This window comes from Cibotium barometz, chromosome 11, assembly GCF_041138505.1.
Source record: "Cibotium barometz isolate CiBa-2024 chromosome 11, ASM4113850v1, whole genome shotgun sequence".
NCBI classification, from domain to species: Eukaryota; Viridiplantae; Streptophyta; class Polypodiopsida; order Cyatheales; family Cibotiaceae; genus Cibotium; species Cibotium barometz.
The window spans coordinates 24,870,335-24,894,557 of NC_141056.1; the positions used below are offsets into that span (position 1 = coordinate 24,870,335).

The 24,223-nt window shown below is 44.7% G+C and overlaps 1 protein-coding gene across 3 annotated transcripts in view; it reads left to right on the forward strand.

Moving 5' to 3' along the window:
• Window positions 1–24,223, forward strand: part of LOC147633946 (uncharacterized) — a 111,126-nt gene that overhangs the window by 85,243 nt on the left and 1,660 nt on the right. For all 3 annotated transcript variants that reach the window (XM_086805022.1, XM_086805020.1, XM_086805019.1), the window contains 3 exons: window positions 10,724–10,815; window positions 13,353–13,413; window positions 13,527–13,586. In XM_086805022.1, coding sequence (XP_086661148.1) covers window positions 10,724–10,815; window positions 13,353–13,413; window positions 13,527–13,586 — 213 coding nt within the window. The remainder of the gene's footprint in view (window positions 1–10,723; window positions 10,816–13,352; window positions 13,414–13,526; window positions 13,587–24,223) is intronic.

The window sequence follows — 24,223 nt, forward strand, 5'->3', positions numbered from 1 at the left end:
ATACATGGAGGGCTTTTTACCACACGGCTCCTGAGTAGCTATTGGTCAGCTTAGAGTCTTATCACATCGATTGGTGAGTCTCCATACTCTGTCTTATCTGAGGAGATCTTACACTATTCGACACTGGGAGAAGTCTTCTTGATGGGGGACTTTAATGCACGGACTCAGAGCAGACAATGCGAGATCTATGACTTTGAGGATCCCTTGAGACTAGAGCCGCTAGCTACAGAGGATACAGGGACCACTCGGATCTCCGCTGATGGAGGAGCTGACAGCACTGGATATGGGCAACATTTGCTGGAGCTTGGGGCCCGACACCATCTCGTTATTTATAACGGGATGACTTAGTGGCCAGATTCAGGTGGGTTGACTTGCTTTCCAGTGGGAGGCGGCAGTAGTACAGTGGATTATGTGATGGGATCCCGGGAGGCAGCAGATATGGTGTCTCACTTCACTGTACCACCATGCCCCATTGGGGCGGATCATACATACCTATCCCTCACTCTCAGGAGCTTATTGGAGACCCACCCACCCATCATACAGCCACCACGCACTATTTTTCACTTCACTCAGGACCTAGCCGAGGTGTACGACTATCATGTTCATGATCAGCTATTTGCCTTAGATGCATTGGCACCCATGGCCATGCTCACCTCCCAGCTCTCACATGTACTGCACTCCACAGCCGCGAGGAGTTTCCCATACCACATACAGACAGGACGGCCACCTACATCTGGGAGCATGCCCCAGAACCGATGGTATGATGATGAGTGCAGAAACCTTTACCGCAGTCTCCGAGTGCAGAGGGCTCGTGGGGAGATCACCCAGAGGCAGGCAGGCAGGAGGATGCAAACTCTCACCTGCTGCCGTAAGCGGCGAGCTTGAGGAGGCTCAGTACTGGGACACATCACATGCTCATGAGCAGAGATGCTGCTGCTGCTTGGAGGACACTCAGAGAGCCCCGTCCTCCCACACCTATTGCCGATCCTCAGACCTGGCAGACATATGCAGAGAGACTTTATGATGTGCCTGCACAGCCCCCTATACCACAGCCCACAGAGCCATGCTCCACAGTCTCCACCTTCTCATTGGCAATTGTACATTGATTTCTTCTAAGGAGAGAGCACTTATCATTCGTTTCCCCTCCATGGAAGCAAAGAAGGACTTCTTGAAGAGACGTCCTACACTCAAGCAAACGGGAATATTTCTTGGAGATAACCTCACACTCTCGCAACTTGCCCACATGAAAGAAGTTATGCCCGAGATAAGGGCAGCCCGAGAGAAAGGGAAAGTGGCCTTCTATAGAGATGGTAGAGTGGTGATTATGGAGAGGCGCTCTTCATGACGGCGCGAGACCTATGGGACTACACTCAAAGTTGCTACTTGGAATTGTAATGGATCTCTACGCCTTGATGTAGGGGCTTTTGAGGATAGTTTCACTGGGAGGGACATCATCTTCTACTGTGAGACGCATCAGGCTCCTGGACAGTCCATGCCACATGTTAGTGGATACCGATGGGAGACAGCTTGTAGACAGGAGACTCGTTCAGAGCATAGAGGACGGGGCTCAGGAGGAGTGGCAGTATTGTTTAGAGAGGAGCTACAGCCACTGATACATATAGTCCGCAGAGATGAGCAGGCTAGGTACATGTGGGTTAGACTGAGGGCAGAGACCAGCAGATATCTCTACATTGCTATATGCTATTTTGCTCCTAGTACATCAGTGTATGCATCACCTAGCGGGTAGTCTCCCTTTTCTATTTTGGATGATGACATTTGGGAGTTCTCCAGGGATGGTGACATCATTCTCTTGGGAGACTTCAATGCCAGGACCGCCCATAACCAGACAGTATTTTATGATACCTCAGAGGAGATGTTGAGGGAGCTTGATGTTAGGGATATGGGCCTATCTAGACTCTCACAGGATGAGGAACATACAGTGTATGGGCGGTATTTGATAGACATGGGGACTGCACATGGATTGGCCATCCTGAATGGCCTACAGAGATTCCCAACATCGGGCGGTTTCACTAGCTTTCCACATCGGCATGGTGCTAGTACAGTGGACTATGTTATGGCTCAGCCCAGTCTCATTCCCTCTTTTCAGGATTTTATGGTAGGCACTAGGCCGGTTGGAATAGCAGTGGATCATGCTATCTTGTCCTTCACTCTCACATTTCAGTTCAGCACCGCTCCATTGGGACAGGTCTCCACACACACTCGTTATACCTTTACGAGGGAGACTGACACCGTATACACGGATGAGATATACAGACGTCTATGTGCCGAGGAGCCGGGACGGCCATTAGATGAGCTCACTCAGATATTGATAGAGACGCTTCATGCTGCAGCCTCAGAGTCATATCCCCATAGTCAGCCTACACGGAGACGATCTGGGAACATGCCCCAGAATAGTTGGTATGATGAGGAGTGCAGAGAGATGAGGATCAGATTACAGAGAGAGGTGCTCATGGGTGTTACCACTCACAGACAGTCACGGATTACCTTCCGGCACCTAGTGCGACGGAAGAAGAGGGCTTATCTTGCTCAGTTAGAGAGGGATTTGTACCAGTTGTTTATGAGTCCGGACTCAGGCGAGGCATGGAGACTATTCCATGAGCATTCATCATTACCAGCCATTACCTCCACAGATATTTGGGGTGAGTATGCAGCATCCCTGTACACAGCACCAGGACAGCCGCCCCTACCTCTTGACCATATCTTGACACTCAGAATTATATGGCAGGAGGATTTATTGTTGCTTTGTGGATTTCCGCAAACCTTTTGACACAGTACCGAGAGCCAGACTGATGCGCAGACTACAGGAGATGGGAGTGCCCACAGAGCTGGTTTGGGGAATCATGGCGTTATACAGGACAGTTATGGGGCAGGTACGTACTACCCAGGGTATATCTGAGATGGTTCACTCCACTATTGGGGTGAAACAGGGCTGCCCCCTTTCCCCTACCTTATTTGGGATGTATGTGGATGAGGTTTCGGACTATGTAGAGCGGGAGGGTGACAGAGGAGCACAGCTAGCAGGGACATGGATTCCGCTGTTATTGTATGCTGATGATATTGTGCTGATCTCAGATTCTCCAGAGGGGATGCATCGTCATTTGGATGCATTGCACATAATTGCAGAGGACAGTGGATTGTTTGTTAACCTTGGTAAAACCAAGGTGATGGTGTTTAACACCACATCACAGTGGGTTAGGAGGTCAATGCCCACCTTTACATATGGTCATGAGACAGTGGAGTATACAGATGCATATACTTACCTTGGTGTGGTTTTTAGTGGCCCACTATTTTCCTTGAGGAGAGCAGCGGAGACCAGATTGACCAGAGCTTATGCAGCATTGGGGAGACTAGAGAGGATGTGTTCGCAGGTTCAGTTTCAGGAACCTCGAACAAAGCTGTGGCTCTTTGACACTTTGGTCACTTCAGCCATGCTGTATGGAGTGGAGATATGGGGACCCTCAGTGGATCACCACAGCCGAGCTGGTAGCACTGATGGATGGAGACGTATGGAGAGGTCCTTGGTTTCTATGATTTCCCGGATGATTAGGGCCAAGGCCTCCGTACCACATGATATTATCCGTGCAGAGATGGCTGCCCCCCCATTGGTAGTAGAGGCACTCACTCGATCAGTCTCCTTTATACATAGCACTTGGGCTCTCCCTAGAGACAGATATGCTCGCTTAGCCCTGGAGTCTTCACGACAGTTGGCATCACAGGGAGATGGATCATGTTGGTATGCACAGATGACAGCTTGGTTCCAACTGCATGGCTTTAGTATGGACAGGCTACCTCCATTTCAGTACTCCCTGGATGCACCCTCCCTCTCTCTCACATGGGCAGAGATTACCAGACTTATCAGGCAAGACTTGACTCAGCTGGACACTAGGAGGACATGGATACAGCCGACACACGAGCTTGGTACGAAGATGGCTTTCTATAGAGATCATCTTCTCCAGCTCACGGAGGATGGGTTTGTGATTAGACCCAGCTACATGGATACTCATCTTTCTCATGGGGTACGGTGTGCTATTGGTCAGATGCGCACATTCTCACACCAGCTAGAGATTGAGACTGGCAGATTCAGAGGAGTACCAGCTGAGGCCAGGATTTGTCAGCTGTGCCAGATGGAGCCAGAGACAGAGTTACATTACATATGTCACTGTCCAGTATATTATGAGATACGAGGCCGTTTTCACTGCCTGTTCAGAGAGGGCTTTGGACCACTTTCTAGAGTCATGAGATACCAGGATCAGAGATGCCTCGGATTGTACTTGCTGGAGCTGCGTAGACATAGAGAGGGTCTCCTGAGAGGGAGGGGATCAGAGAGGGAGAGACACCTACAGAGGCAGATTACAGACTTCTTTCGACCAGAGATTGAGCAGTCAGGTCAGCAGGCATTGCAGCTAGCCCCAGAGTACAGCCGCACCAGAGGTACACTGATTGATCGGGCTATAGAGCTGGGGCGGTCCAGGCGCCCCAAGATGAGAGGCCCATCTCGACACTGACGGAGACTACAACAGAGGATCAGGACCATACTAGCATGGCATGGGAGACGTCCAGTCAGAGTACTCACCATGGAGGACATTGAGGATATCCGCCATCGACCGATGAGAGACATCTTTGGATAGTGATGTGTATGATGCTTACCTTTGTTGCTGGAGTTTTCCTCCTAGATGTTATCCATTAGGAGTTCCTGGTACCGTACTTTTCCTCATAGTTGTTTCAGTTTCAGTTAGTTGTTTAGTTGTTTTTAGCTTTCCTTACACAGACATTGTATCAGATCCACCAATTGTTGTAACCTTTTTGGTCTCATAGGTCATTTTGGCCTTTTGAAGACGTTAATATATCATTTCATTTCATTTTCATTTCTCTCTCTCACACACACTTTTTTTTTTTTTAGTGGAATCATAATTATAGTAGATTTACAAGATGACTATCCAAAGTAGATAGTCCCAAAGTACATCAACTGAAGATGTCAATATAAGACATATATACATCATGATCTATTTGGTCAACCTGCATGCAATCGAAGAAAGATTGATGCAGGGAGTACCGAAAAAAAGAAAAAGCAGAAAAAGCCGCATCACCGAAAACTGCATGGTTGCGAACTTTCCATAGTGTCCATAAAGCCCAGTAGCGCACCCATGAGAAGAAAAGAGAAATCTGGTCTGGGCAAATGAAGACCAAATAGCCAGAAAAGCTTTCCAAATATCATATTTGGAAATCTAGCCCACAGAAGCTGGATGAGAGGAAGAAAAAACTGACAAGAAGAAGGACAACTCCAAAAAATATGAATGACTGTCTCCCTGGAAGCAGAGCATCTATGGCAAGTGGATGAGGATATATGTCTGCGTGCCAGAAACTGTCCTGAGGGAATAACAGCTAAAAGAACGCACCATAAAAAGAGCTATTGTCGAAGAGGAAGCTTCGACTGCCAAAGAGATCTCAATCGTCTTTTCCACCACCAAGATGACCGATGCATATGCCAGAAGAGATTTGCCCGTTCAGAAACCCAAGGCAATGGCAACAAATGTTTATACAGACCAGCAACTGTAATATCAGATAGCCTCAAGGGATGGCATGAAGAATCAAAAGAGGAGATAGTCCAATCCTGCAGGCGATCTCGAATTTCCAACAGTGGAATCGGCAAAAAAGGCTGAAGCATCTGAATTATATCACGCCAAAGACGACGATAATGAGGTCCCAAGCCATAATGTGCAGCAGCCTGTGGAAAAGAAAGAGGGGAGCCATCAGGATGGATGACATCTCCCACAGAGGTAACACCCTTTGAGTGGAGAAAATATGAACGCCGGGGTTCTTGCACCGCCAGGGGAACTGAAAATGCTTTGGACCAGTGGATGCTCTCAGCGCGGAGAGAGTTGCCTTGTAAGGAGCCGCGACCATTCCATTTTAAATTTGAAAGGACAAGCTTCCAATCAGCAAGTAAGCCAGAAATGAGAGGACAGCCCTTAATTTTGCCAGTAATGTAACCAAGAATAAAATCCCAATGAGTAGGTTGCCAATGGCCAAAAGCGGAAGTCGTCAGATGAAGTAACAAATGACGGATCATCGCTGTCCAAGGCTGAGTGCCTTCCAGAAGTTGAAGCATCAGTTTACCTCTGTGGGCAAGAATATGCACCTGTAAATTAAGGATATTTAAGCCTCCATGCATTTTAGGGGTGCACAAACGATTTGCCGAAAGCAAACGTACACTCTTTTTCCCCTGCTTCGACCTCCAGAATATCTCAAAGATGGTGGACATAAATAATTTCAGCTCCCCCTTAGAAAACCTAATGAGAGGAAGGTAGAACTGAATATAAGCAACCAAGATGGATTGGAGAATCCGTAAACGAACATGCAATGGCCATGTTGCAAGTTTCCAGTATTCCAACTTTTTCTTGAGCTTTGCCAAGACCCAATCTGTTTGTTGACGGCGAGTGACTGACCATCCCAAAGGATATCCCAAATGCCGAATCAAATGAGTGGAGTGAACTATTTCTCCTGGCCATAGCAAATTATGCCACTGTTTTGAATGCAGAGGCAACAATTTAGATTTCTGAAAATTGATTTCTAGGCCAGCCGCAAGGGCAAACAAAGAAAGAGCCTGCATCAAAGTAGAGAGATCCCGATGTGTGTTGCGAGGAAGAAAAAAAGAATCGTCAGCATATGCCTGAGCAACCAACTGACGTCTATTCTGAATGTCCAATCCATGAAGACTGCCAGTATCAACCAAATGATATATATAAAGAAGCATGGGATGCGTCGCTATAGCATACAAAAGAGCACTTAAAGGGCATCCCTGCCTAACTGAACGATGCAAAGTCCATGATTCTGAGAGATCTCCTGACAATATACAAGCCGCCTGGCTATCAGCATAAAGCCAGTATTTGATATTCTGCATTTTTTCTCCAAATCCCAGAGCACGCATGGTTTCTTGAATGAACCCCCATTTAATAGTATCAAAAGCCTTAGCAATATCCACTTGCAATAATAAGACATCCTGCTGCGTGTATTTGGCATATTCAATGCCAATATAAGCATTTGCAATGTTATCTGTAATGTGCTTGCGAGGAATAAATCCATACTGTGCAGAATGGAGTCCATCATTCAAGCAACCCTTAATGCGATTGACAACCATTTTACTGATAATCTTGTATATCACCGGCATAAGGGTAATTGGTCTCCAATCTGCCAAAGACTGACATAAGTGTTTTTTAGGCAACAGCTTCACTAATCCTTTTTTCCAGGAAGCTGGCATTTGCCTTGTCTTCCAGGCAATGTTTACCATACGCAGCAAAGGTAATTTGAGGGTGTCCCAATATGCAAGAAAAAATTCAACTGTAAGGCCATCCCATCCTGGAGCTTTCCATCGACCACAAGACCTGATTGCATCAGACAGTTCTTGTTCAGAGAATTTTGTTTCTAGTTGTTGCGCCTGAGTAGCAGAAAGGATGGGGGATACATGCTGTAATAACCGATGATGTGCATCACACACTTCCATGGCGTGAGAATCGTCCTCACCAAATTGAGAGGAGAAATGGGTAACAAAAGTCGCAGCCAATTGTGCTCGGGTGGAGGTCCACGTGTCATCTGAAATTAAAGTGCGACATATAGATGCAGCTTGTTTTCTGGAATGTAAACTCTTGAAATTTTTTTTGGAAGAGCAGCCTTTGTCCAAAAGCGCCTGTTGTCGTGCCCGTATCTCCCATTTGACAAGCTTTCGGTGATCATTTACCTGAATACAGTGACGAGCTTGACATAAAGAAGTGGCTTCAGCCAAAGTTAGGGAGCGAAGATGACTAAGCTCGATTAATGATTGGCATGTTTGCTTAGCATAAGCAACAGTCTGTCTCCAACCTTCCAGATACTGTTTACCATAATCACGGATGACTGATTGCATGTGAGCAATAAAAGCTGTCCATGCATAATCCAAGTCAATGAAATATTGAGGAAAGAGTGGCTGACAGGCCTCAAGTATCAGTGCTTTGAATGCATCATGCTCCAAGTAACTATTATTGATGATAAGCAACCTTCGAAGTGGCAATCTGTCATCAGGCATGTCGTGCAGATGAACTCTGAGCCATAAGGGTACATGATCTGAATATGTAAATGTATAATCCACCCACAATTTGGTCGTGAGAGTATCATAATGAAACGGATCAAGCTGATACCATCGATCCAAGCGAGCTTTGTAAGTGGATTGTGCATTATGTTGGAAGGTATACCCAGGCATCAGGGGCTGAGATTCTTTCTAAAGATCAATCAGATTAAGCGTTGCTACAAAATCTGCCCACGAAGACGTCTCAGTAGCAAGCATATGTGTACGACCGGATGTATTATCACCAGGTTGAGGGGCATTATTGAAATCTCCACATATGAATGCTTTCTGTCTCCAAGGGTACAATTTCATTTGTTGCCATATCTGTCCTCTAGCCTGAGAGGATTGAGGTGCATATATTGATGCAAATTCAAAGATTTCACCTTGAATAAAGCATTGCATAACCATCCATCTGCCTTGGAGGTCATTAAATGCCATGTCTGGCTGTAAATGATGTTTCACAAGAAAAAGTACACCCGAAAAGGCATGGTGGCCTGCATAAAAAATATCATAACCAGCATAATGGCCTTGCTGTCCAGCGTAGTGATGTTGATTGTGTTCCTGAAGAGCAACGATATCTGGCTGCATACGCTTCAAATATGCCCAAACCATCTTCCACTTTTTAGGGTCACACAAACCCTGTACATTGAGAGTCAAAACTGTGATATATGACATCATATTTATAGTGTATGTACAGTATGAACAAAAAAGTAGCTCAAGCTTGCATTTCCTCCACAGGGTCTGCACCCCGATCAGGAGGAGGAATATCTATGAGACGGGCGGCTAGCAGGCTAGCAGCCTCTTCTTCGGGAAACAGAGTATGACCTACAGTTACAGTAGCCCAGGTGATGCCAATTCCAGAATTTTCTTCTGGGGTATGCCCACTAGAGGAGGCTCCATTCCAAGTTCTAGAAGGCAAAGGACGCCTGGGGATAATTGTCCTGCGCGGTGGCTGAGATGTTTCTTGAAGTGTCTTTTCTTTTCCTTTTGGTGAAGAAGTAGAGGGATTAGCCACAGCTACATTCATATTAGAAGAGACTGGCATTTTGCCTTTTTCTTGAGGCATAACAGGAGTCTTTAGACTTTTTTTTAAAACCCCTGAAGGACCAGGAGTGTCCTTATTCTGCATTGGGATGGGCAAGGCATCAGGCGGCATCTTATGGAGGACCAGAGGACATTGAGATGCCATATGTCCAAACTTTTTGCACTCAAAGCATGCGCCTGCAAAAAGACCCCATTTGAGTCTGAAAAAAGCACTCCCCATGGAAACGTTATTTATGGTAACAGCATAAGATTCCGGAGTGGGCTGATCCGTGTCCCATAAAATACAGAATCGATTTGAGTTTCCATTTGGTCTAGGAGGGCATACAACCTTTCCTAGAGATGCTGCAATTTTAGGTAACAAGGAGGCCAAACATTGGGGGAAGTCCACCACTTCTACCCAAACAGGACAACGATGCTTAATCAAAGCCTGATAGTCTCTGGTGGGGGACCATGGCAATACATGAACCATCTGTTGTCCATAGAAGAGAGGGGAGTGCTCTAAAAGCATTTGCTTATGGTGCTCATCCACCATAATGACCTCAAAGAAACCTCTTGCCACAAAATGGACTTTGCGAACAAAACAACCACCCAATGTCCGTGTCAACCAATTCCCGACATCAGCAGCAACAGGCATCCTGCCTGGAAAAAAAATAATCACAGCATGCTTTGCATATTCTCGAACGGGATCTATGATTTCATCCACATCCACTGCAAGTCCCACCATAGGAACAAGATCTTTCCAATTCTTGCGTGTATCCTGAAATCCTTCATGCATTACCTCATAGATCAGCCCAGCCTCGGGCGTTTCATGCACAGGGTCATCCTGACCTAGAGCCTGCTTTTGTTTTTTATGAGCATAATATTTTGTAGGAGAAGCCATGATGAGATAATAGGCACTTCAATTATTAGTATTACACACTAGCCTACTTCAGGACATCATCACAACGTCATCACGCATTAGAAATTATTTTCAGAGGCTTCAGAAAAGAGAAGGAGACCTTCAGTTTTCTCTCTCCACAGGTTGAAGAGATCACCAATGCCTCCTATGACTTTTTGCTGCATTGAGGATTACTGGGTCAATTATTAGTATTACACACTAGCCTTCTTCAGAACATCATCACAACGTCATCACACATGAAGTTGTTTTCAGAGGCTTCAAAAAAGCGAAGGAGATATTCCGTTTTGTCTCTCCACAGGTTGAAGAGATCACCAATGCCTTATGTCACTTGCTTTTCCCAAGAGACCCAAGCAGGGAAGCAAAGGGCCAGGAGATCGCCAATGACTTATATGGCTTGCTTTTCCGAAGTGACCTAAACAGAGAAGGAGAGGGTCATATAGCTGGTCTATCTTGCTTACCCGCTTTTTTATTTCAGTTCTCTGTGTAGCATTGCCGTAAATTATCCTTGTTGTGTAGAATGTCTGTCCTGTGATGTTATTACAAGGGTTTCACACCAATGAAAACATCTTTGTGACTAATCACTTAAGAAAGCTGGGTAACAAATCATGTCATAAAAATCACCCAATAAAAATATACTTATCTTGCCCTCTTGTATGTGGAAGTGGATGGTTAGGCGCTGGATATCTCGTTATGGTGAAAGGGAGACAATCAAACTTATGGAGTGGAACAACAGACCACCTACTTATGGCCTAAGGTAAGTGTAAGCCATGCTCTGTTGTTAACCGGGGCAAGCTGTATCTTAAAAAGTTAATAATGTCTTTATGGTATGAATGCTTACCCTTGTAGCTTTTACTGAAACGTACATGCTCATACTGTTTATTGTATGTTTGCCATTGTATGAACATAGGTTTGAAAGCTACTCAATGCAAACTGCTGCTGTGTCGCCATGTTTAATCACATCCCATATGCATGTGCTGTCTAAATGGTGCAAGTGCTCTCTACAGTTACTCAATATTGTTAAGGATTACTAATTATGATCTCAACTATAAAGGTTTTAATATGCTGGAGTAGGTTGATTGCATGCATGATAAGCTAGGAGTCTAGATGTAATGTGATGGTAGGACAAAGTAAAAAGCACGTTGTGCTACATCCTTGGCATTGATTGGCTATGGGGTATCGTTTTGATACTCTTATGGATCATGCAAGGTGGCTATTGGAAGCTAGATTACTTCAGGATGTGGGATCAGCATTTTGACATGTCCGAATACCATACAAGTGCCGTATAAAATTAACAAAGTCAATTATGATCACTTGCCTATGGAATGAGAACACTTGGGCTGGAGATTGTAATGGTTCTCCAAAACGTGACAGCATGTCTCTGCCAAGCTATCAGTCCAATGTCTGGAAACTCTCACTTGAGTAAGTGCACCAATCTTCACTCCCATAGATGGTTTAGCGTGTCAGATTGCCCTGTAGTTGACAAGTGTCGGCCGTCCAGCTGTCACAAGTGGCACTTCCTACCTACAACCAACCTCTTTGTTGGCTACGTGCGCTCCATGGCATTTACCAGGTCCATCTCTTACCTTGGAGGGCCCACCACTTGCACACCATCAGCAAGCGGGTGGCGCGTTCCTGATTGGCAATCAGTGGCGGGTTGCACCGGCGCGTCCCAACAACAAGTGGTAGGTTGCACAAGGAATCACGCTCCTTGTTTAGTGGTGGCAGGCACTTCATGGCCCACACAATGCACTTACCCAAATGGCGCACCTACTTGCACGGTGGTTGGACCACTCGTATAAACGAGCAACCTTGGGATTGCCAAGGGGATTAATCAATCAGTTTAGTGAATGAATGCAATTGTTCTTGGGCATTGGATGAGATATCTCTCGATATCAGGATGCGCTCAGAGTAACCTCTTGACTTCTTGCTGCTCTCCCAAGAATGGCAACACTTGCAGCGATCTCATGATTAGGCTGTGTCCACTGTCGAGCAGCACCTGTGCTGAGCATTCTGGTTCCGGCACCCCCCCTTCTTCTACAGGGCTCTAGGGCACTCACCTGCATCTCACTCCTGCAGTATTTAGTTTTGTTTTTGTGTCAGATTGCCCGACAGTTGACAAGTTCCGGTCGTCCAGCTGACAAGTGCCGACCATCCAGCTGACAAGTGCCAGCCGTCCAGTTGTCACAAGTTGCACTCCAAGCTGGTAAGTACCTACCTACAACCAGCCTCTTCTTTGGCTACGTGTGCTCCATGGCATTTACCAGGTCCATCTCTTACCTTGGAGGGCCCGCCACTTGCACACCATTAGCAAGTGGGTAGCGTGTTCCTAATATTGGCAATTAGTGGCAGGTTGCACAGGCGCGTCCCTATTATTGGCAAACAATTAGTGGTAGGTTTCCCAAGGAATCACTCTCCACGCTCAATGGCAGGCACTTCATTGCCCAAACGGTGCACCTACTTGCATGGTGGTTGGACCACTTGTATAACTAAGCAACCTTGGGACTGCGAAGGGGATAAATCAATCAGTTTAATGAATGCAATTGTTCTTGTTCTTCATTGTCTCTGTGCGCGTCTCTTTCCTTCAAGATGTGTGTTCTACTAAGTGTCGTCTTGCCAATTTCCTATTGTCACTGTCTCTTAGGTGCACGTTGGGTGCACATTGAGCATAGTGTCTTGCCAGTGTGTGAGTCCGTAGTGGAGCGGGGCAGTGTAGTTGCACGTCTCCCCAGCCAAATAGCAACTCCTCTCTAGGGGAAACAACCGTTTCAGTCCCTAGAAACTCGATTCTCCGTTCCAGGACCCCATCCGTTTCCATGGCTGTTTCTCATTTCCCAAGTGATATTATCAGATTAAACGGCCGTTTCCAACCCTAAAAACTCGTTTCCACGTTTCCATTCCTCGAACGTTTCCGTTCCCGTTTCTCGTTTCTGGTGACCATGCCAAAGAGTGAACCCGTGACAGAATGAGTGTCACAAACCCCAGTGTGCTGGGCAGCAAGGTCTGCTACACAGATGGCTGCCAAGCTGAGGTAAAGACAAAAGTCTCTAGCCAGCCACTTACTTTGGCCACTTGCCTCATGCACACATTAAACCATCTCTGAGAGAGCTCTGATGTCTGCATTTGCTATACAAGGCTTGATACCTTGACCTTACAGCTCTCAAAAATGTTCTACATTGTCAGGCCGTTGTTTTTGCTTTGTAAGAGCTGTCTTTACCACACCTTTTTTCCAACATGCTGCTTGGCACACTATTTGCAACTTTTTGATGTGCTAGCATGATCCTTTGTTTGCAGGGCCAACATTGCAAGAGGAATCTCACAAGAAATTCTCTTGGAGAAACTCAGGGAGCTAGAGGTTTGTGCTCTACCAAGCATAGTTGAATTTATATACTTAAGAAATTGGCTGTCTTGTATAACTTATGAGATGTTTTAATGACTTCCTCTTTTAATGGGAAAATACAATGCCAGGTTGCATGTGAACCATCATCATTGGTGAAAGACTTTGTCCGAATTTCAACTGGTATGCAGGTATGTGCCTTTAGATGTCATGAATGATGCAGTGTATTACTTAAAATTTAATTTTTCATATTATCTCATCATTTTTCACTAGCTTTTGTGCTACAATATTTCTTATTTACGATGAGAATCCTCAAATGATTTATTATCTTGAATAATGCAGTGAGACTCTACAGTGTCGATGACAGAGTTCAGGCCAAAAATTGTGCTACGAGTCCCAGTAGGATGGCGTGAAAGAGGCCTAGTTCACTCCCCAAGGCATAGCCTAGCAGTTTAAGGTCACCCCTCCCAAAATGGAGGTCGTGGGTTCAAATCCTGGGACATCACTTCCCCTTCCTAAGGGGGTTTCACATAACCTGATGTATATATTATGCAGGTGGCATGATGGTTGCCACACCCGTACATCATACGGTTCTGTTTGTCCAGCATGCCCCCACCTTAGACATGCCAAATCGGCGTGCAGCATCATTGCCCGAGTCAACTCTTCAAACTTTGATGATTTGGATTTTTGGACTTGGCTGGACATCTTTGAAGACTTTTCTCCATTGCATGGTTCTCTAATAACTGTGCAGGGTGTTAACTCCAATCGGCTAAGCAATATGCTTGAGGTACATTTCTGGACGGCTTGCCCAATACCTTCACTGTTCATATTTGGAAGGGTGGTACATGAGAGGTCGGGGACCAGAAGGAGCAGTCGGCCAGCATCCAGGACACCCTGACCAGCAGTCGGCCAGTGTCTGGATTAGCCAGGAGCCACATAACTGCCTCCCACACCTGGTAAAAATAGGGAAAAAATGGGGAAAAATATGGAGAGTGGGGAAAAATGAGAAAACACCTAATACGGGTGGGCACACCCACAACAGAGGCCCTGGTGTCTCAGTAAAGACAGGAGATGACTTCTAACAGTCACTACCATCCTAAATGCATTTCTTGACGCATATGAAGGCTTTGCTACTACACTTTGGTTGCTCATGAAAGGCAATGCAAATGTCTTTTCTTTTGATGAGATCGTGTCTTTGCTCTTGCAAAAGGAGCAATCCCGGACGAGCATGTCTTGAATGAGGATTGGTGATTAGGCTTTTGCCGGCCAAGGAAAAGGTAAAGGGAAGGCATCTAGTGCCAGTGGCTACAAGGCTAAAGGTGGGATAGCTGCCTCTTCTGGCAAGCATGTAGACAAGGGTGACAGTGAGAAGCCCAAGAAGAAGGGTAAATGTAATTTCTATCAGAAGCCATGCACTACATAAATGAGTGCAGGAAAAGGCTTGCAAAAGAGAACGAGAAGAAAGACTTTGGCATGTCTGTAGCCGATGCATCAGCATCATTGTTGACAAAAGGATCCAGCTAGCTATGCTCAAGATGAATGGGTGTTCTATGGACATGGTAGCTATGATCCTTCCTTACATGATGCATGCATGGCAGGTACATATGCTGATGTATGGTACTTTAATAGTGGTGCCAGCAAGCACATAACATCACATTGTCGTCTCTTCTCTTTCCTAGAAGATGCTTCCGAGGGGGGCAGAGTTACATGTGCAAACAACTTCAGTCATGTCGTTAAAAGAGTTGGAAAGATTGAGGTCATTGTTGCAAATGGTGGGATGATCACTCTCTCTCGTGTATTGTATGTACCAGGTATCAAGAAGAATCTCTTGTCAATTTTGGCCATTACTGGGTCTGGCGGCCTAGTGGTCTGTTTTATGGATGACAGATGCACTGTAGATGATTGCAGTGATGGAGATATTATTGTTGCATCCGGTACTTTTTGTCATGGTCTTTATAGACTTGATGCATACGAGAGAGTTGCATGTAATGCACATGCAGTGTCTAGTACATTGACTATGACAGATGCAGAGCTATGGCACTTGCAAAGGCATGATATGGTCTCCGCCTTGTCGCCACTTGATGCACGTGTCAAGTTGTCACCAACATGGACATTTCCCTAGGTTTCATATGTGGATGGCTTTTGGATGCCCAAAAGATTATGAATGTGCAAGCTTTCAGAATGGCCAGGACAGAGGAGCAAGTGCTTGGAGCATGGTTCAGATGCTCGAGACAGTTTCTTGGACACAGAAATGGGCATTGGAGCACAAGCGTCAAGTGGAAAGCATGTATGCCGAGCTGTAGAGTATTTGGGAGAGATCTAGCATTGAAACAGGTTTCTATATGATGCTCTCATACATTTGGAATACAAAGGAACATACTCCTAAAATCTAGGAGGGTTACTATTTTTGGACAACCCCAATGGAAATTCCTTTTGCATCATTATGTTTGTAAGCTAAGCAAATGGGGGGACTTGCCAAAGCACCTTTGACAGATAGTCTACCAGTTGGGATATTTTTAGAGATGAAGATCATGGGGGAACCATCTCTTAGATTGGGACATGTGGCAAGAAAGTGGATCAAAGTGAGACAAGTGGCCTCACACTTGTCACTTTAGCTCTTGCATGCTCTCCACTTGTCATTATAGCTTTCACTTTCCATTTTCAATCATGGGAACCCCAATTCTATAAATCGGAGCCCTCTCTCTTCATTTGGAGAAGGCTCTCTTGCTGCACCATGTTGACTGCTCGCATTCGTGTGAGTCTCTACACTACTTCACTCCCCTCTACAGAAGATTCTATGCCTGCTGTAATTGCTGAGTGGAGGGCTGTACCTACTGTTTCAGATTCTGTACCGGCTGAATGGAGGGCTGTACCTACTGTGTCAGATTCTGTACCAGCTGTACCAGCTGAGTGGAGGGCTGTAACTACTGTTTTCAGATTCTGGACTTGCTGTACCAGCTCTATTGGTGCTGCCCTGACCTGTTTTGGTTGCCCATGGTGTTGCCCGACTTGTTCATGGTGATGTATATGGTATATTATTTGCTGCAGCTGAGTTTTTCTATCACGTATGGCATCTTGAAGACCTGTGTTGATGGGGAAGATCAGTACCCTTAGGGGGAGAGGTGGTTTACATACATTCATGGTATTTATGGGCTTCTTTTGATGATAGCCCGTATGTATGGTCCAATGATGATTGCATATGGATAATCTGGCCTCTCCCGTAAGGCCCTCAAAGCTTGTTCATGATGTTTTTCTCCTTGGGTAATAAAATACTAAGTGGGGGACTAGGGCCTCTTTGTGACACTCGTTGATACCATCAATGCATATTAAAACATCTAAACGTGGCCATACCCTTAACACATGCACCACTTAATCCACAAAAATGTAAAAGAGAGATGTGCACAACTGACACCACATAGAGGCTGGAATGGGCCAACCCCTCCGGGCACTGTGAGTTACACAAACATGTCTGTGAGTGTTGCATTTTCCAAGGATGGTTCAGTGAGGGCAGCCCAAAAATTGCAGCTTATACATAGTGATGTATGTAGTCCCATGAGGACATCATCCATTGGAGGTCATCTCTACTTCGTTACGTTCATTGATGACCTTTCTAGATTCAACTCGGTCTGTGCTATGAAGCAGAAGTCATAGGTATTTATGTGCTTTAAGCACTTTCAGCTTATGGTTTAAAATGTATCTGGATGTAAGATTCAAACTCTACATACAGATAGGGGGGGGGGGTGTTGTTGGGGGAGTACGTGTTCAAAGAGTTTAATGCTTACTTGTTGTAAAGAGGCATTGAACATCAGTGTATCGTGCCTTATACACCTTAGCAAAATGGTGTTTCTGAGAGAAAAAATAGGTCTTTCATGGAGATGGCACGAGGTATGGTATGGTCATGGGCCAAAATTTGCCTCACAAGTTTTGGTTGGAATTGTATGCAACGTATGTGCTTAACAGGTGTCCAACAAAAGCTTTGCAGACCATCACTCCTTATGAAGCTTGGCACGATAGGAATCCATCAATGTCTCATATGCGTGTCTTTGGATGCTTGGCTTATGCTTTGAGCAGATTGGTACGAAGTGGGTTTATAAGTTGAAGTGAATGGTAGTGTTGACCGCTGCAAGGCAAGGCTTGTTATTGTGTTGTTGTTGAATGTTCAGAAATGAATTGTTTTTTCATTCAATTTTTTGTATATATATATACACTATATAGTATATTTTTAGTTTGATCTATCACCTAACACCCTCTCCTGATCACAACTGACTGTTAGCTAACCATACACACCCCCAACAGACATAGAAATGCTCAGATCCTGCCTCCAAAGCCTTGTCTTTGTATCCTGTCCAAAATCTGCTCTTCAGAATCCCAAGGTGTCCTCCCCCGTCCGATAGCCTCACAAACAGATCTTAAAACTTTTCAAATCTAGGTAGCTACCCTCAGTTGACCTCTATTTGACAATATACTCTCTTGGCTGCCCCAGACAAGCTAGAACGCTTACTGTCGCCTGTCTCCAAATTCGGATGGCTCTCTCGGTCTAGATTTTATTATTCAATGTCCTCTATGACTCTCCAGTGTGTGCGGACGTAATATCCATACTCCCAAGGCCACCCTGATGGTCTGCTGACCCTCTTCTGACTGTCTTCTGACTTTCCTCCTGCAGCCTTTGCTTCTGAATTCTGTTACAGAGTTGTTTTGCCTCCGAAGTCAATAACAATTTTAACACTTCCCAAAGTGTCCTCTGACAGCTGTAACCCCTCAGAGACTTCTCAACTAGGCAAGATATCACCTCCCAGGTTCTCTGCTGACTGGAACCAACTCACAGTTGCCTCCGAATGGGCAGAATCTACCCAACTAATCAAGTTGACCTAACTAACATAGATTCTAACTCCTTTGAGTCACTTGACCCCACAGGGACCTCAAAGCAGTTAAACAACACGAGCTTCAAGTCTTAGAAGCAATTAGCTGACCTGCTGTGTTGGACTGCTGCCACAGAAACACTGTAAAATAACAAGCTTTCTGTCTGCTATCCTTAGATAGGTCCAGAACTGTCAGTTGATGTACAGAATCACTTCCCGGAAACTAATACTAGTTAGAACAACATCTCTATACCACCTGTTGATCATTCTGATCCCTGGATGACTCAAAATCAGTTTTAACTCAGGCTAGCTGTCCCAAGCTCAACTCAACTAGAGTTGGCTCTCACTTGTAACCTTATCACCAAAAGAACTCCTTCCATACAACATAGAATTGAACCGAAATAGAGAAGAAAACCTTGATATCACACAATTTGATCCTCTGGATATTCAAAGAAGACTCTGTAACACGTAATAAGCCTCAATCTTGAGCAGATGAAGGAAACAAACAACAGATCAAAAGAAACTCTCTCAAATGACCACAAGGAAATCCAAACATGTTATCTCAAATATTCACAAGATTGCACCCCACCGCTGCCTTGTCACCTGGTTGCGCCGCCCGTCTGCACGGTTTCGGCCGTTGACTGCACATTTCCACCCAGTAGCTCGGCACGCGTACTTGCAAGTCTAGTCTGTCACTCCATTCCAGCACGTATACCTGCACTGCTCCAGTCCAGTGCATGTACTTGCAGATCCCTCACCTGCAGGAGATCCCTCGCCTGCCTGCAGCCTGACACCGTTGTCTGTGCCTACTGCACGCCTGTACTTGCGCCGACTAGCTCGCGTGTGCCCGGCTGGCGCCTTTTGTACTGTGGACTGACACCTGTACCATCCGTATTGTCCTCGCCTGCAGGTGCCTTTAAATCAGATTTTTATAATAAAAAAAAAACAACTTTGCAGCCATTTTAGGCAGGGCAGGTTCAGCAACTTTTGGGAGTCTACCAAAATTCCCCTTTGCCAGGAAAATTGGAAAAATGCAGGTGGTACAGGTTTCGGATAATTTGGGGGATTTCTCAATTTGATGACAAATTGGAGAAATTGAACTTGTTGCTTTGCTTAGATTTTGGGGGTTTTTCAAATTAACCTCAAAATCAGCAGATTAAGCCTCCCCTGCTTGCAGAAATTTGGGGCTTTTGTCAAAATCGGGCAATTAACTGCACATTGAAGCAATTGCAGTGCATAAAAATTGGGGCTTTTCAGATTAGAGCATGTAATTGGGCATTACAGCTGTGATTTGTCGCATATGTATACACATTGTGTAATTGGACTATTCGGTGCAGATTTACACTCGCTTCAGTTTGCAGGCAAAAATTTGCACAGGACATTTGGTTGCCTGGCAGTGCACATTGGTGCTTGGTTTGCTTGCAGGTATATTTTTGTTGACATGGCTCAAAATGCTACAGATGTATTTGGTGTGCTCACCCAGGAGGACAAGTTGGATGGATCTAACTACTCCCTCTGGAGTTTCATGATCCGTAATTTGCTGGTAGCCAAAGGGCTTTGGGGCATCGTGTGTGGTGATGACACACGCCCACTTACCATACAACCAGCAACGCCTCAAAGGGGAGGTGCTCAAAGAGCTCCTGAGGTAGAACCTGCTTCCACACAAGAGCAGAAGAGATGGGACTCTAGGGATGCACAGGCCATGTCCTTGATAGCCCTTTCAGTGAAAAGGACGATTATTCTGCACATTCGTTCTTGCAAGACATCGAAGCTTACATGGGATACATTGGAAGCAATGTATCAGGTACGCAATGAGGCAAGAGTTGCCTACTTGAAGAGGCAATTGGATCTTCTTTCTATGGATGAGGGTGACTCCATGGCAGATCATCTCACCAAAGTGAAAGATTTGCAGGAACAATTGCTCAACATTGATAAGGTTATCCCAGATAGACAGCTGGTCACCAACACTCTTCATTCTTTACCACCTTCCTACTTGGCTTTCACACCTCTCTCAACCTCTCTATGAGAGGAGGTGGTGTTCCGGTCATTTTTGAAGAGCTAGTGGGTTTACTCTTGCAAGAAGAGCAAACAAGAGCAAACTTATCTAGCAACCGTGGTGGAGACAAGGCATTTACAGCCAAGGATAAGGGTAAAGCAAAGAGCTTTAGGCATGGGGGACAACAGTCTAGTAAGGCTGGTCATGGACAGCCCTCTTTTGGTGGTGAAAAGTCTGACAAAGGGGATGTAAACAAGCCTAAAAAGAAGGACAAATGTCACTATTGCCATAAGCCTCGACACTACATCAGTGAATGTAGAAAGCGGATTGCAAAAGAGAAAAGGAAAGAAGCAGGCAATGCAGTAGCGGACTCTTCTGATGACAAAGCACAGCAATGAGCTAATGTAATTCAGGAAGAGTACACTTTTTTGGTCACATGCACTAGTGACACACCAAGTGCTTCAGACAATGATATGTCTTGCATTGCATCTCATAGACAGGATGTATCATGGTATTTTGATAGTGGTGCTTCGACCCACATCACTTCATGCAAAGTGTATTTCAGCACTTGGTTTATGCTTCAAATCGCCGCACTGTATCATGTGTAGATCATACCACATATCCAGTAAAGGGAATTGGCAATGTCATACTTATTGGAGCCAATGGTGCCAATATATGTATGAAAAATGTGTTGTATGTTCCAGGGATAAAGAAAAATATGCTCTCCGTCTTAGCCATAAATGTCCCCAAAGATGGGGCTGTTAGAGCTGAAAGTAGATTACAGCTCATACATAGTGATGTATGTGGTCCAATGCGGACACCATCCATAGGGGGGCATCTTTATTTCGTCACATTCATTGATGACTACTCCAGGTTTGCTTGGGTTTACTCCAAAACTCCCTCCACCTTTTTTCTTCGTGCGCAACAATACCCCTATCTCCATGCATGCTCTCACCTACTCTATCTAATTCTGTCGGCTAATCACCATGCAACAAATCTAATAGCAACTGATTACATCGAGTTATGAATACGCAGCCGCCCATGCAAGATCCTAAGCTTCAAAGGTTTTTAATTATACCCAATACATTATTTTATTCTTCTTGGGGTTGGGATGAGCATCCTCATAGGGCATATCCCCTTGGCCATAAAAAATTCCATCAACGCTCCTCTTCACCCACTCACCATTAGAGATGAGGAACTCGATCAAGGACGAGCAATACTTTACCAGTAGGTACAAGATAGCCGTGTGACTTGGCGAGGGCATACGAGTAGTTTGGAAGAAGATTTCTCTTCCCAACTTGAGAAGTTGGGTCAAAATTTAACCCAACAGATCAAACAAACCATTTGTCAAGTTGTTCAGAGCCCGAGGTCGTCTCCATTCCCCATTGAAAGAAAGAAGGAATCCAAGTGCTACTGATGGAGCAAGGTGCTAGCAGTAGGACTTATTTCCCTCCTATCAAGAAAATCAAGGGGGACACTCTCTGATCATCAAGAAGTTTATCTAGAGAAGCTGGAGCAAGGGGTCAAGGGGCTTCCTGTCTACTTTCAACCCCCGTCTTTTTCGGAAAAGGACAAGGTCTCTTGCAACTGTCAAGTTCACAGAGGGAGTCTTGCCTTGGTGGGACCCCATCATCCATGTTAAACAAAGTCCAAAAGGCCTTCTATTTCCCCAGCTCACCATGGGATGAGCTGCTCCAGACCATGGAGAAGCCATTCATATCTTTTGGGTATAAAATGCAGATGTTCCACACATGGTTTTATAAGGTTCCTCATCACTTATATACTTCTATGAGCCTCACCATCACCATAACTTCTTTCTCAAGCAGTATGACATCCCACATCCCAAGCAATATCAAGATCCACCCCGAAAGTGGCTCTCACCTGATAAAGGACCTCCATTGAAGCTGTGAGCAGCCTCAAATCCCAAAGAGGGAGGTGTAATGTAGTCTAGCTTTGTGAGCCCATGCATTAGGAAATATTCATCACTTGCATCAGTTTAGCATAGATATCATGCCATAGCTCTCATTTGATGCATACAAAGCCTAGCCATATGACGTCACCCATTACCCCTTACCCAATCATAGCTGCAGTCTTAACAATTATAACATGGAACATTAGTCTTAAAGGTGGCAAATAAAAGCTGCATGCATACAAAGGTCATATTCACAAGTGTCGTGCTGTTTGCAAAAGGTGGCGAGTACCCGTAATTCTAGTGTTGGAAGGTGACCAACTCATGACCTTGCTTGCCTCAATCCAAGGAGAACTCTAATCACTCAAAGTTGCTTCTAATGAAGGACGAAATCACTGTCAGCAATCTACATGAGTGTGTATCAACCGGGCAGCTTCACCAACCCCAAGCGGCACCAAAATTCGATCACGGCCAACATACTATAAAGAGGACTGGAGCTGGATTGGGTAAACCACTGAGATGTAGAAGCTCGGAAGCTCCTTCGGGTGGAACTGCAACTAGCAGATGCCTTTGTGATATCCTACTACGGGTCATACAGAGAGTATCTTTGATCCACCTCACTAGGAAGTGTTGCTTGTGTTGCTAGACAGGAGCATCTAGCTGATCCATAGTCACAAGAAACGTTTCGAGGTTTTAGGGTTTTGTTTCGAAAGGTTTCGTCCCTTGGCTAGGAAATCGCAAGGTTTTGAAAAATCAATATTTTCATAAATTATGAATATAAAAAAACTTATAGAAGCCACCCAAAAACATTTTGTAAGGTTGAAAAACACATAAATAATAATGGGTAAATTGCTGGAATATGTACATTAAGGGCAAATCGCTTGATCAAATTTGTTCAATTAAGAGGATTATCAAGAGAACTTGGGCAAGATTCAAGACATTGAAGGATGGGGAAAGAAGAGGGCAGAAGAAGAGCAAGGGAGGAGAAGAGGAGAAAGGGAGAAGAAGAGAATGGAGGAATGTGAGAAGAGAGAGGGCCTATGGTGGCTGTTCGTGGGCTGCAGAGGGTGATGTGAAGATTGTGGTTGAGGGCAAGCAACATGAAGAGGCAAAAGTAGTGAAAAATTGCAGATCTAGCCAGCGATGAACGCAAAAAAGGGGGAGTTGGGAAGCCAAAAAAAAAAACAAACAAACAAAAGTATGTATATGTATATGTATACATATATATCTACATATACATACATACATACATACATACATACATACACACATATATATATATATATATATATATATATATATATATATATATATATATATATATATATATATATATATATATACATACATACATACATACATACATACATATGTATATATATATATACACATATATGGCAAAGGATTTTTTGTGCTGATTGTTGGGATCGATCAGCACTTGAAGCTGTAGGCTAAACTTCATGCTACTCGTTCTAGCACATGTTCTGTGAAAGGTAAGGGATAATGATTCTTGATGCTAGCAGCATTAACCCTTTTGAGGTCTACGTACATTGGCTTTTTCGTTCTTCTTGGGAACTATTACCATGGGTGATACCCATTCTATATACTCAATTCGTAGATGAATACAGTATCAATGAGTGTGTCTATCTCTTCTCGAACCATCTTGGAGTATTTAGGGTTCATCGGATAAGCCCGTTGTTTGACTGGCGATATATATATATATATATATATATATATATATATATATATAAAAGAGATCTTTACCTACTAGATAAGTAGCGTTAATCGCTAGATTAGTAGTACGATCCGGACTGAGTACTGAAAGACTAGATAAGTCGCACTAATCACTAAAGACTAGAGCGGGTTACTCCAAATGATCTGCACCGGATGGTTAAGCCACCACCTGCAACGCTAGATAAGTATGCGAGCATTTGGCAATGCAGATAAGCATGCAGCCAGACCAATAGGAATCATCCCGAACCCCGTTCGGAGTAACCCGCTCTAGTCTTCAGCGATTAGCGTGAGTTATGTAGTCTTTCACTACACGATTAACGTTTCTTATCT